This window comes from Ornithorhynchus anatinus, chromosome 7 (assembly GCF_004115215.2).
Source record: "Ornithorhynchus anatinus isolate Pmale09 chromosome 7, mOrnAna1.pri.v4, whole genome shotgun sequence".
Taxonomy (NCBI): domain Eukaryota; kingdom Metazoa; phylum Chordata; class Mammalia; order Monotremata; family Ornithorhynchidae; genus Ornithorhynchus; species Ornithorhynchus anatinus.
Genome location: NC_041734.1, coordinates 14696797 through 14709824, shown reverse-complemented (window position 1 = coordinate 14709824; position 13028 = coordinate 14696797). Strand labels below are relative to the sequence as shown.

The 13028-nt window shown below is 42.5% G+C and overlaps 1 protein-coding gene across 10 annotated transcripts in view; it reads right to left on the bottom strand.

Moving 5' to 3' along the window:
- Positions 1 to 13028, bottom strand: part of NOL4 (nucleolar protein 4) — a 235342-nt gene that overhangs the window by 93356 nt on the left and 128958 nt on the right. Inside the window, exon 1 of one of the 10 annotated variants that reach the window (XM_029068861.2) lies at positions 1597 to 1769. The exons of the other annotated variants lie outside the window; for them this stretch is intronic. Coding sequence (XP_028924694.1) covers positions 1597 to 1600 — 4 coding nt within the window. The 5' untranslated portion in view covers positions 1601 to 1769. Of the gene's footprint in view, positions 1 to 1596; positions 1770 to 13028 lie in introns of those variants that run through there. 10 annotated transcript variants of the gene reach the window in all.

Genomic DNA, 13028 nt, shown 5'->3' with positions numbered 1-13028 from the left:
CAAACTAAATTACAGACAGACATGCACATATGCGCCATCGGACTGGGGGAGGCTACCAGTTTTGCCTAGTAGAATCGCCAGGAACCCCTTCCCATCTCGACCCAGATGCACCGCCCAGGACAGACCCTGTGTTCACTGGCCCATAAGGGATTTAAGCAGTGTCTGCATGCAAGCCTTTACAGTTTATAAGTCCCCTATAGTCCCCCTTCACCATCGGACTTGTTGGACTCTGAACTTTCACATTGTTTTGTACATGATTATTTCATCATTCCTACCGTGTCCGACTCCAAACCCTTCCCCATCTTATTTTTAGATTGGGAGACCCTGGAGGGCCAGGGACTATGTCTAAGTCTCACTTTGTGTAATTTTTCCCAGCACTTAGTACAGTGCTCTGCACACGGTGCTTAATAAATACTAGTACTAACTACTACTATTTCTGTGGAAGCCAGACAGGAGGGTGGGCAACTGCAAATAAAGGGACAGGTCCCTCTTATTCTGGGATATGCATTATACCTCTTAGAATAACAGTGGCACCTAAACGGCATGTATACTGAGGATGCTCCAGCACCAACTTAAAAGTCCAAGTTTTAAGAAGTGTGCAATAAAGTTTGGGAGTAAGTTCAAAATAGTCTACTTAATATTTAACTTCTTGAATTTTAGAATTAAATATAGAATCAGAAAAGATTTTGTATAAGACGACATCTAAAAGGTTAACGCCATATACTCCCATGAGAGATTTACTCCTGTTATTTTAACCAAGTGAGACCTTAGCAATGAGATCCAATAATTTTACAGGTAGTTACAGGTGTTTGGTTAACTTCTGGCTTTACATAATTATACTTGATGATTTTAAAGAAATAAATTAAAAGGATGATACACTTTAATCATTGTCTTAATGTGAAAATGTAAAATTTTCAATAAACTTTGAAACAAAACTGAAATTAATATATGCATAAATCAATTTCTACTAAATTAGAAAATTAATCTATAAATTTGAGTCTTCTTTAGAACAGATAAAAATTACTGCCTTCTACACTTTAAAATAGAGAAATGCAGTCAACCTAATTTGCCTGCACAATATAAATAATAAAGAGGAAAAGTATTGCAGAGCTGGTATTTCTTTCCAGTTGTTACCAAGGAAACAAAATTCAACATCTTAACATAATTCAGGCCCTGGGTAAATGTATTTTGTGCTAAAGGAATGAAAGTTTTAATTCCCTGTACTGTACTACATATATCAAATATACATATTTATGTATAGGTATATGCATATATACATACATATATATCTACAAGTTCCAATAAGAACAAGATCCGTCACCAAGGCTAGCATTTGAAAATTAAATATAAACAAATCGTATATGTCTGCATTAACAGAAGTCCAATTTTAATGTCAACACCTGTTAAATGTAAAATAAATTTAAAACTTTCAAGGTCTGGTTCTTTATAACCATCTTAATGGCTTGATACTCTTCCTTAAATGGTTTGAACCAAGATACTTTTCATAACTGTAAAAACCACATTCTCTCCCTCTAGCTTTTCATAAATAACCCTCTGGCATTTTTCAATTATTTAAAATGAAATGTGAATCCTTACCCATCAGTATTTCTTCCTTCGTTTGGGAAGGCTGATATATGGGTTACTGGTTTGCAGGACTTGACAGAAAGTTATAATGTTTGTATTTGTAGGTCTGACACTGGGGCTTCCACAGACACAGAAGGGGGAACCTCTATCAGCCCACAGGCCAAGGTAATTAGAGTCAAGTACTCGGTATTTGTCTCCCCGGGGAAAAGAGCACCTGGAGCTTTGAAAATAAGAATGTGTCTGGGGCCCTTAGCAACAGGGAAGCAAATGGAATGTGATGACAACAAAACGTGTGGAATCTGGTGACATGGGGGGCAGATGTGAAAGGAGAGGCTGGGGTTTTATTTTGCCTCATGCTTCCTCTAGACAGCAAAGGACTGGATGCTGGGTTGATGGGGAAAAACCATCAAAGTTGGCTAAAAGTGAGGTGTTGGCTTTACCTGACTCATCTTCGTTACGCTTGTCAGCATTTGCCTCTGTTTCCTTTCCATTCATAGGCTTCCAAGGACCACTGTGACATTTGCTTACTGATTTGTTTTAATGTCATTGCCGGTGTTTTGGATTCCCAATTATAACGTCACTAGAGCAAAGGTCAACAAGTAGTACCTAAAATTTTGTTAAAACCCTTCATCTCACCCATTTTTCACGTGTCAATCAATTTATTAGCATTTACTGTGTACAGAGCACTGTAATAATAATAATTATGGTATTTGTTAAACACTTACTATATTCTAAACACTGGGGTAGATATAAGCTCAACAGGGTGGACAAAGTCCCTGATCCACATGGTGCTCACAGTCTTAATCCCCATTTTACAGATGAAGTAACTGAGGCACAGAGAAGTTAAGTGACTTGCCCAAGGTCACACAGCAGATAAATGGCAGAGATGGGATTAGAACCCATGACCTTGTGACTTCCAGGCTCTTGCCCTATCCACTAAGTCATGCTGCTTGGGAGAGTACAATATAATAATACAACAGACAAATTCCCTGCCCATAACTTGTCTGATGGGTGACCCTAGGAGAGTCATCTCACTTGCCTGTTACCTCATCTATAAAATGGGAATTACAACTGAGTCCCAAATGGGATATGGTCTGTTTCCATCCTAATTAGCTCATACCTACCCAGCACATAGTAAGAGCTTAAATACCATAAAAAAGTCACCTGACAATTAACTTCTCTGGATCCCAGTTTCCTCTTATGTACAATGAGGATAGCAGTACTTGCTTCTCCTTTCCTCACAGGGATTTGGGAGATCACACGGGATTACTCTATGCCTGGCACTGTACTAAGCACTGTGGTTGATATAGGCCATTTTAAAGATGAGGTAACTGAGGCCCTGAGAAGTGACGTGACTTGCCCAAGCTCACACAGCAGACAAGTGTCTGGTCTGGATTCTGCATTAAAACCCAGGTGCTTCTAACTTCCAGACCCGTGCTTTCTGCTCTAGGCCATGAAAGCACACTAGAAAAATGAAATTTACAGGAAATCAGTGAATTAAAAGTAGGATAGAAGATGGGCGGGAAGCAGCAGTAATGGGAGTCATAAGGAAGGAGAGGAATGAGATTTGGGACCTGGGGAGAAGCCCTAGTCAGGAAGGTGAGAAAGTCATCCAAATGGCAACAAGAGATGCTGCAGTTGTGGAAAAAGATCTCTAGACACAATCCATAGATTATTCAATCAACAGCATTTATTGCATGCCTCCTGGTTGCAGAACACTAAGCTAAGTATTTGTGAGAGCCCAACAGGATGGATCAATATGATCCCTCAATCAAGAGTATTTACTGAGTGCTTACTCTTTGCACTGTACTACTAAGTGCTTGGGAGGTTCAGTAGAGCTAGTACAAAAGATCCCTACCCTCGAGAAATTTACATTCCAGTACGAAACAGAAACTAAAAGAAATTAAGGATAGGTGGAAGAAGTGAAATGGGGTATGTACTTAGTGTTTAAGAAATATATGGTATGTAAGATACATACAAAAGAGTTATGGGAAGCTGTGAGTACTTAAGTGCTTAGGAGGCCCAGAAGTGCTGAACAGGCCATAGAGGGGATATAAATTAGGGAGATTAGAAATTAATCAGGAATGGATTCCTGGAAGAGTTGTGATTTCAATAAAGGGGGAGACCTGTGGTCCTTTGGGCCTAGCAAGAGGAAAGGGGGGAAGCCTCAATTACATTGGAAAGGAGACAGGGTCAATTCATTCATTCATTCATTCATTCAATAGAATTTATTGAGCGCTTACTATGTGCAGAGCACTGTACTAAGCGCTTGGAATGTACGAATTGGTAACAGATAGAGACAGTCCCTGCCCTTTGCGGGCTTACAGTCTAATCGGGGGAGACGGACAGACAAGAACAATAGCAATCAAATCAATGATATTTATTGACTGTCTACTGGGTACAAATCACTGTACTAAACTCTTGGGAGAATATAACAGAAGCAAAACACACATTCCCTGCCCACAAGAAGCCTGCAAGCTAATAGGTTGGGAACACTGAAACTGCAGCCCATGCGACTGCTTTCCCACGTGCTCATATGTGGCAGGTGTGTTTTCGGAAAGGGATTTTCTGGTAGCAGCTGCCACTGAGGAAGTCTCTAAGCCTCCAAGGTTAGGAGTTCATTCGTTCAATCGTATTATTAAGCACTTACTGTGTGCAGAGTACTGTACTAAGTGCTTGGGAAAGGACAATGATAAAGAGTGAAATCCCTGCCCACAACGAGCTCACAGTCTAGCTGCCCAGAAGGATGCCATCTCATGAAAACATGTCATTAGGGCCGATCGGAACCATGTCGACACTGGGAATTTTTGTATTTATTTATTTTTTTAACTACCATCCCTTCCCCGGGGTAACCAGGGACTATTCCTAGCAGCACATCCTACTAATCGCTGTGGCAATACACTGACCATTTGCCAAAGACAGCGAGGTCAACCATGCAGTCCCCTGGACAGCTGGCAGCAGCAGGGTAGCAGGAGGGCGAAGGTGTAGTTGCCGCTCCCCTCCCCCTCCCTCGGCAGCTGGCTCCCGTTCTTTGCCGAAGGGAGGGGCTAGGGCGGCCAAGGCTGGTTCCGTGGGCCTCGGGGACCCTTCCGCAAGCAGCTCTCTGCTCCTCGTGCTGGAAATCCGGGAAAGCGGCGGTAACACATGGGCTCGCTCAGCCTGGAGCACGGAGCCACAGCACTCGACAGACGTGGGGGAGGGGAAGTCTCCCTCCAGCTCTCTCCTGCTACTGCTAGGCCTGTTATCAAGGTCAAGGGCAAAATCATTTGGGCAAGTTGGGGGAGGGGAGGAGGAAGAGGATCTGTCATCTGTGGTTCTTTTGGTTTCTGAGCCTCCCTTGGTTGGGCTTTCTCTCTGAGCCTCTCATATTTTGGTCTCTCTCTCTCTTCTCATTCTGTCTCTCACGGGTCTCTTCCATTCCAACCTCTGTCTCCTCGATACTTGTATCTCTGCCCCCACACCCGGTGAAAACCTTATCCACCTCCATCACGGGCACCAGAAAAGAGAGATAATTATTTTCACCAGTTTCATTTCCTTTTGTTCTATACCGGAATAACACGTCAGATTGCCAATTATTTTACAAAGAACTGATTAGTGATTTGCAGCTTTTGGCAAGTGCGGCCTGCATAAAAACATAAAGGAGGAATGAGCGACAGTCAGGATGACTGCTGCCATTTGCCACACTGGCTTTGTTCGGGGCAGCCGTTGATGGCAGATTTTCCTATGGAATCCACTTGCCATTAGCAGCATTAGGCAATCCATTTTTCAATTCATTAAACTGAGCTGTCCTATTCTAGATTATTTGCTAAATGTCTCTGAACAAAACGCTACTGTAAGCTCTTTGGGGGCAGGGATCATGTCTTCTTCCTCTACTGTACTCCCCCAAGCACTTAGCATGTGACCTGAACAGAGTAGGTGTTCAACCATTACTAGTGTTTACATAATTATTAGCTACATGCATATCTTTAAGCGAATAGACTTAATAATAAAAATAATTGTGGCATTTGTTAAGCGTTTACTATGTGCCAAGCACTGTTCTAAGCACTGTGGTAGGTAGAAGTTAATCAGGTTGTCCCACATAGGGCTCACAGTCTTAATCCCCATTTTAGAGATGAGGTAACTGAGGCACAGAGAAGTGAAGTGGTTGCCCAAGGTCACACAGCAGACAAGTGGTGGAGCCGGGGTTAGAACCCATGTCCTCAACACCTTGATCTGTATGCAAAAGTAAACTCAGCTCTAGACTGAAAGCTCACTGATAGCAGGGATCATGTCTACCAACTCTGTTTTAGGGTACTCTCCCAAATGCTAAGTTCAGTGCACTTATGTCCATATCTGTAATTTTATTTATTTGTACTGATGTCGGTCTCCACCCCTACCAGAGACTGTAAGCTCGATTCAGGCAGGGAATGTCATCGTTTATTGGTGTGTTGTACTTTCCCAAGGGCTTAATACAGTGCTCTGCACACAGTAGGCGCTCAATAAGTACTACTGAATGAATGAATGCTCTGCACAAAGTGTGTGCTCAATAAATATCAATGATTGATTGATGCTTGTAAAGAGAATACTCCTACAATAAGGAGTGCCTGCATTTTCCATTCCCAAGGGGTATTTAAAGGAGAGCACTGGACCTTGAGAGAAAGAGCATCAAAAAAAGGTCCTATTGGAGAAAAACAAAGGCATAGTTGCCTGGTAGGGTGGCCAGGCTTCCCGTTTTATAAGTATACAGTCCAGTGTTCAGCTGACCCTGCCCATGTCTGGTAACAATACAGGACTGGGCACTTTTGGGTCCAAACCTTCTCTGCCATAGCCCCAGCTGGAGAGTTCCTTACAAACTTTCAAGCCATAAAATATGACGGACCTGGGTGGTGATATTCAAAGGCTCTGGAGCAAGAGTAGGGGCTAAGGGGTCACTCTGGAGAAACATTCTAGGACTGTGCAAGTGGTGCCCTTCTGCAAAATGGCAGCTGTGACATCACCACACTAGGCAGTGTGCCTGGCCTAACTTGCGTGACTTCACGGCATCTCTGGAGATCACAAGATCTGTAGTGCCTAAGTGCCTGAGACCTGTGTCAGCAGACTAGTCAGAAGCCTTGCACCAATAACCGAAGATGGACAAATCTCTTGCCACTACTGTGCCCAGTCACGGCAAGAGAGTCACGGTGGGAGAGGGTGAGGATCAAAGCAAGCACGGCGGCAGGCTCCCTTATTCCACGACAAGGCAGATGCTCATCTGTAAAATGGGGATTAAAGCCCTGTTCTGCCTCCCCGCTTAGACCGTGAGCCCCAACTGGGACAGGGACTGTGTCCAATCTGATTGTATTGCATCTGCCTCAGCACTTAGTATAGTGTTCAGCACATAATAAGCATTTAAATACCACAATTATTATTGCTGTTACTATTTTTACACTAGACTGACCATGACTTCCTGTGCTTCCTCCTATCTTGCTGTTTGCTTTATCTAAGCATATCTCTTCATCCCCTTTAAACAAGGAATGGAGGAAACTATCCTTTGGGAACCTACAAATATTTTTAATTTTTTCCACGCTTAAATAGGTTGGGAATGAATAAAATGGTGTCAGCAGAAGCAGAGAAACAAACCATGGCTAAACAAAATAACCACACAAACCACAGCTAAAACAAATCTTGTTCCAAGGATGTTTAGCGGAGACCACGTTCTAATGCTTCCTAGAAGAGCAACAAAAACTCCCATTTTCCAATATGAATGGAACTTTCCAGGAATCTGGTTTTAATCATGATTCCGAGGGGTCCTTTGCAATGCACGGATGATACAGCCCAGGACCCATTATGGTCTTGCCGGTTGAGACGGCAGGAGGGCACCACTCAGCTGAAGTGATACTGGCAGTAGCATGGTAGATAGTTCAGGGAATGAAAAGGAAGAGAAAGTGGAAGCTCCTCTTCACTGTGGTTTCCAGTGATTCTTACTGACCCATAATATTGACTCCAGTTTCGGGAGTGGCTAAAATTAGGTATTTCTGGCCAAGAATGAAGTCCCAAGAATGGCTACAGGGCAAATGAATTCAACAGAGAAGCAGCATGCCCTAGTGGAAGGAAAGTGGACAGGCCTGGGAGTCAGAAGGACATGGGTTCTAAACCCAGCTCTGCCAATTGCTTGCTGTGTGACAGTGGACATATCACAACTTCTCTGTGCCTCAGAATTCCTCTACTGTAGAATGTAACCCGTTCTCCCTCCAACTTAGACTGTGAAGCCCATGTGGGACAGGGACTGTGTCCGACCTAGTGAACTTGTTTAGGACAGTGTTTGACAGATAGTAAGTGCTTAACAAATAGCTTAAAAAAACTGAGCTTCCATCCTCTACCTGAGCAGAAGATAAGTGGCAGCTTCCAATGAAGTGGCAGCCTCAAGGGCCAGCCCATTGCTGCTTGCACTCCATTGGCGATAGCCTCTCCTCCCTCCTCTCCCACTTTTCCCCATATCTTTCTCCCCTTTTCCTTTTCTTTCTACCTTATCTCTGTGCTTCCTTTGACCCTCACCCTCTATTTCTGCATCACTTTTGCCCCTGCCCTCCTCATCCCTACTTCCCACCTCCACCACTGCTTTCACCTTGTTGTCCCCACGTATTTGTTCACCTTTCTTTTATTTCCCAATTGAACTTCTGTCCAATGGAGGGAGGAAGCAGAGCCATGGGCACTATTACTTGATTTCTTTGTCTCCATTCTCTCTTTCCATTTTGATTTTTTTTTCCTATTTTAGTCGGGGCGGGGGGGGGGGGGGGCGGGTAGAGGCAGCAGAGAGGGTGAAAGATAAAGAGGGGAGGAGCTCAAGACATGGAATCACTAAGCTTAATTTTAAACCTGAATGCTTTAAGTTCTGCTGAGAAGAGAATTAGATTTTCAACATTTGATGCCTCTAAAAGAGAACTTTAGGTTCATGAGACTTGGGATGATTGACCTCCTGCTAAAACGTAGCATCAAAATATTCCTTTTGGGGAAAGAAGAATGTTTCTGCTGCTCCACCAGCTCTCCGTATGCCTGAGGCCATAGCCAATCCATAAGGTCTTCTGGGCCTTAGGTACCACTTCGGGGTCTTTGGGGGCATCCCTAGCCTCTGGCAATTAGCCAGAGCAACAGTTCAGCTTTTTTTCACTCTATCTGCCACATAAAGAGTTGGGGTGAGTAGTGAGGGTAAGTCACCTTCAGTTCTCCAAGGAACACTAATGAGCAAACAGATTAGGAGCAAACAGAAATCATTCCAGGGGCCCACTTAAGGCAGTGGGTGTGAAGGGAAGTCACCTAGCCGCCTTTGAGGATGCCCTTGGGAAGAGAGGAAAGAACAGCCTAGTTCAGAGAGACATGGACAGTGGGAATTGAAGGCTGCTAAGCAACGGCTGCCAGCCCCCACTGATTCCTCCACTCCCCATCCCCCAAACCCGCAAAGTTTGAAACATAAAAGAGAAGGGAAAATGAGGATGCGAAGATTGATGTGGTCTTGAGGAAGGGGAAAAAAAATCACAGAGCTTGAGGGAGAAACTAGGAATTTAAGGTTAAAAATAGTATAATTTTCACATCATTATAAATATATGTCAAGGATTTGGAAATCTTAAAAACAGACTTGCTGCAACCACACAAACAATAGCCTTGTGCAGTAAAAACTTGTAAAGTAGCTCATTACACTGTTAACGTTCCCCTCTCAAACCCATTTATTAAAATGAGTAATGCTATGTTAGTTTAATTTGCTATTCCAAATGACATACCTCCTGAAAGCCATGCTATACTGAGCTTCTGGGCATTTCTCACTCCTGGACATTTAAAAATAGTGTTTCAAGCTACAGCCACAAAGAAAAGAATATGTTCTCTTATAGGTCAGCAACCTTTCAAGGACCTGACTATTCTAAATAAATGTGTGTCATCACCACCTTATGGGATGGAACCATGCCTTCCCCCCCTGCCCCTTCCATCCCAAATCTTCTCCTGAGCCCACTGGACTGCCACAGATTGGGGAATGTGAACTATCCCAACTGCTGAGGAAGTCCCCAAAGTGGACATGTTTTCATCCAAATCAGGGGTCTACAGGCCTGACCCAAGCCCAAACAATGGAACTGGATTTCCCCAAACCTCCTAAAGGCAGATAGGCTGGTTCAAGTTTCCAATGTTTGGGTGAGAGACCACATTGGAGTTGCTCTGAGCTGTCCCAGGAAGCGGTCACAAAACCTTGGACTTATAATCTCATTTCACTGGTGAACAAAAGAACCAAGCTAATCATATCTGGGTCACCTCTGTGCTCAATATTTTTGGGTTTGTTTTTTTTTTAAATCATCATAAACTTCACTGGAAACTCTAAACCAAAGAGATAAAATACTGATTGATAATTACATGCATGATCCTTGTTTGTCTAGGGATAGACTCTATATACCAAGGAAACTAGGCAGACAAGGTTTATTCAATCTTGGGAACTCCTCAGAGAAAAAGAAAAGGCCAAAGTAACTATTTCTTCATTTTAAAAATTACTTCAGGCTGTAGTACATATTTCAAAAGAATGTTGACTTACATGTGGGATGTTCAAAATCAGTAGTGCCATTCATTAACTTTGAGGTGAGGCTACACACACATATTTTGTGTTTAAAAGTACTAGACATATAATGTTTGACAATGCCAAGTTCAAAATACAGTAGCAGCCTAAAGATTTGGAAGGCAGGGGAGTAGAAAACAAGCCTTTGGATAAACTGTGTTTGGAGTTTTCAGTATTTTAAATTAAGGCCAACAACATTTGGGAAAGACATTGGCTTCTTTTGAAAATACACCAATTATTATCTTAACAAGGTTGGACTGAGTATCGGATACGTTCATATTCTCAGACCATTCATTTTATAGCCACCCAAATATTGTACTCTTGGATGTAGTTATTCTGTCTTTCAAAGGCAGTGTCCAAAAGATGTAGCTGAGAAAGGACACTACATGTCAACCCCTACCATTGACATAACAGGCATACAAGCTGGGAAGCTGTATTGTAGCCACTGTAATCAGAGTATATAGTTTGTTCTCAAAGATACAGAAAGAGGCTCTGGCTATCTCCACTTCACTTGTGATGGATAAAACATTTGGAATACGAGTGTTCAGGAGGCAACCAGAATATTCTTTGGGCTTTTAAACACCCCAGACTGCAAGTTGGCAGAGAGGAACCCCCTCACTCTCAGAACTATACCTGTGGATAATGATCAGATAATTGAGAAACATGCCCCTTCTGAGGAATAAAAAATATTCCAAGATAATAATAGTCCTGATTCTCTTTCCCAAACAGCAAAGCACTTCCTCCTGGCCCTCTCTGATGATGATCATCAAATCAATCAATCAATGATTCGTATTTATGTATGCATAATACATAATACATAATATTATTAATACATATGCTTACTGTATGCAGAGCGCTGTACTAAACTCTTGGGACTGTAAGGCTCGTTATATGTTGGGAATATGTCAGCTAATTCTGTTGTATTGTACTCTCCAAAGTGCTTAGTACAGTACTCTGCATGTAGTGTTCAATAAATACAATTAATTGAATGGAAGAGCACGATATTGGCAATGAAGGAAACAGATGAACAATTCAGCAGTTCAGAAATCCATTCCATCTTGCTAATATTAAAAGATTTAAACTTTTCTCTGTTCTGTTGTGGGTATAAGCAAATTGTGCACACATCTCATCTTGTCAACATTCCATTAGTAGAGAAGAGCCCTACTGACGGTCCAGTAGAAACAACACAGTTATGCCAATTAGGACTTTGTCTCCAAGTCTGCAAGTACAGGCATGATTTCTGAGCCTCTGCCCTCAGTGTTGATGATTTCTCACCAAAGAACCACTTATGGCTTTCAGTGAGATGGACAGGACCAGCAGGAATCCTGAAAAATAGCTAACACGGTTGGTGATTCCCACAAGTGATTACCACGGCAATCACCTGCTGGGCTTTGGCACTATATTGCAGTCTCTTTGGCTGCGACTGATCCTGCATGACAGAAACCTTTGTATGTGCCTGTCAATGTGTGGCACTCCTGTCCGCCCTCTTGCTCACTGCACTCCGTGACCTAGGAGGATGACGGCTGGCAGAGAAATGAGAGTTAAAATGGCACTGTGCAAGTCACTGTCACGATAATCAATTACCCCATGCTGGCTCTTGGTCCTGAAGTTCTATGACCGAGATTCATCTGTTGTCCTTGATGGGACACTCCATCATAGTAGAAGAGAACAACCAATTCAAGTCTTTCTCCTGCTAAAGATGGTTTACTTGTCACTAGATTTTAGAGCAGTGTGGCTCAGTGGAAAGAGCACAAGCTTGGGAGTCAGAGGTCATGGGTTCTAATTCTTGCTCAGTCACTTGTCAACTGTATGACTTTGGGCAAGTCACTTAACTTCTCTGTGCCTCAGTTCCCTCTGTAAAATGGGGATTAAGACCGGGAGCCCCATGTGGGACAAGCTGATTACCTTGCTTCGCAGCCCCCCCCCCCCCCGACATGATTAGAACAGTGCTTGGCACATAGAAAGCTCTTAAAAATACCATTATTATTATTATTATGAATGAAATCAAAAGAAAGTTGATCCAAATTCTGTGACTTCTGTGATCCTTTTCAGGCTTGGAAAATACAGAAATAAAGGATGACAGAAAGACTTACAGGTTTGAATAAAACTGAAGGAACAAAGTGGTAGCTTTTAAAAATGTAGCCTAAAACAGATCTCAGAAATGAGAGTGGAATTGAAGACGTAGAAGATGACAGTTTAAAATAAAGAGAGATGGAAGACCCTCAGAGGGAAAATGTAAATTCTGAAATGCAGCTAAAGTACTTAGAAGATGATGTCAGAAAAGCCTTCAAATACGGAATGGAAAGAGAGTTTTACTGAAAGGGAAGAGAGAGGGGGAAGTTTTGATATTAGTAAAAATCAAGAAATAAATGTACTTAAAAAAATGGTATTTAAGCACATACTATGTACCTGACACTGTACTAAGTGCTGGGATAATTCAAGCCAATCCAGTTGGACACAGTCCATATCTCATATGGGGCTTGCAGTCTTACACCCCATTTCACAGATGAGGTAACTGAGGCACAGGGAAATGAAGTGATTTGCCCAAGTTCACAGAGCAGACAAGGGGCAGAGCTGGGATTAGAACCCAGGTCCTTTTGAATCCCAGGCCCATGCTCTATCCACTAGACCACGCTGCCTCTCGGCTAGACTATTATGAAATAATGTAAATATCGATCAATAGTATTTTTTTGAATGCCTACTGTGTGCAGAACAGTATACTAAAAGTTCCCAGGGAGTATGACACTAGTAAACATGATCCTTACCTTCTTGGAGTTTACAATCTAGTGGGGGCAATAAAAACTAACATATATAATAGATAGGGGGAAGAAAGAGAGTAAAAAAATATGTACACAACTGCTTTGTGGGAATGTGAGTAGCCAAGTGCTTCCACGAC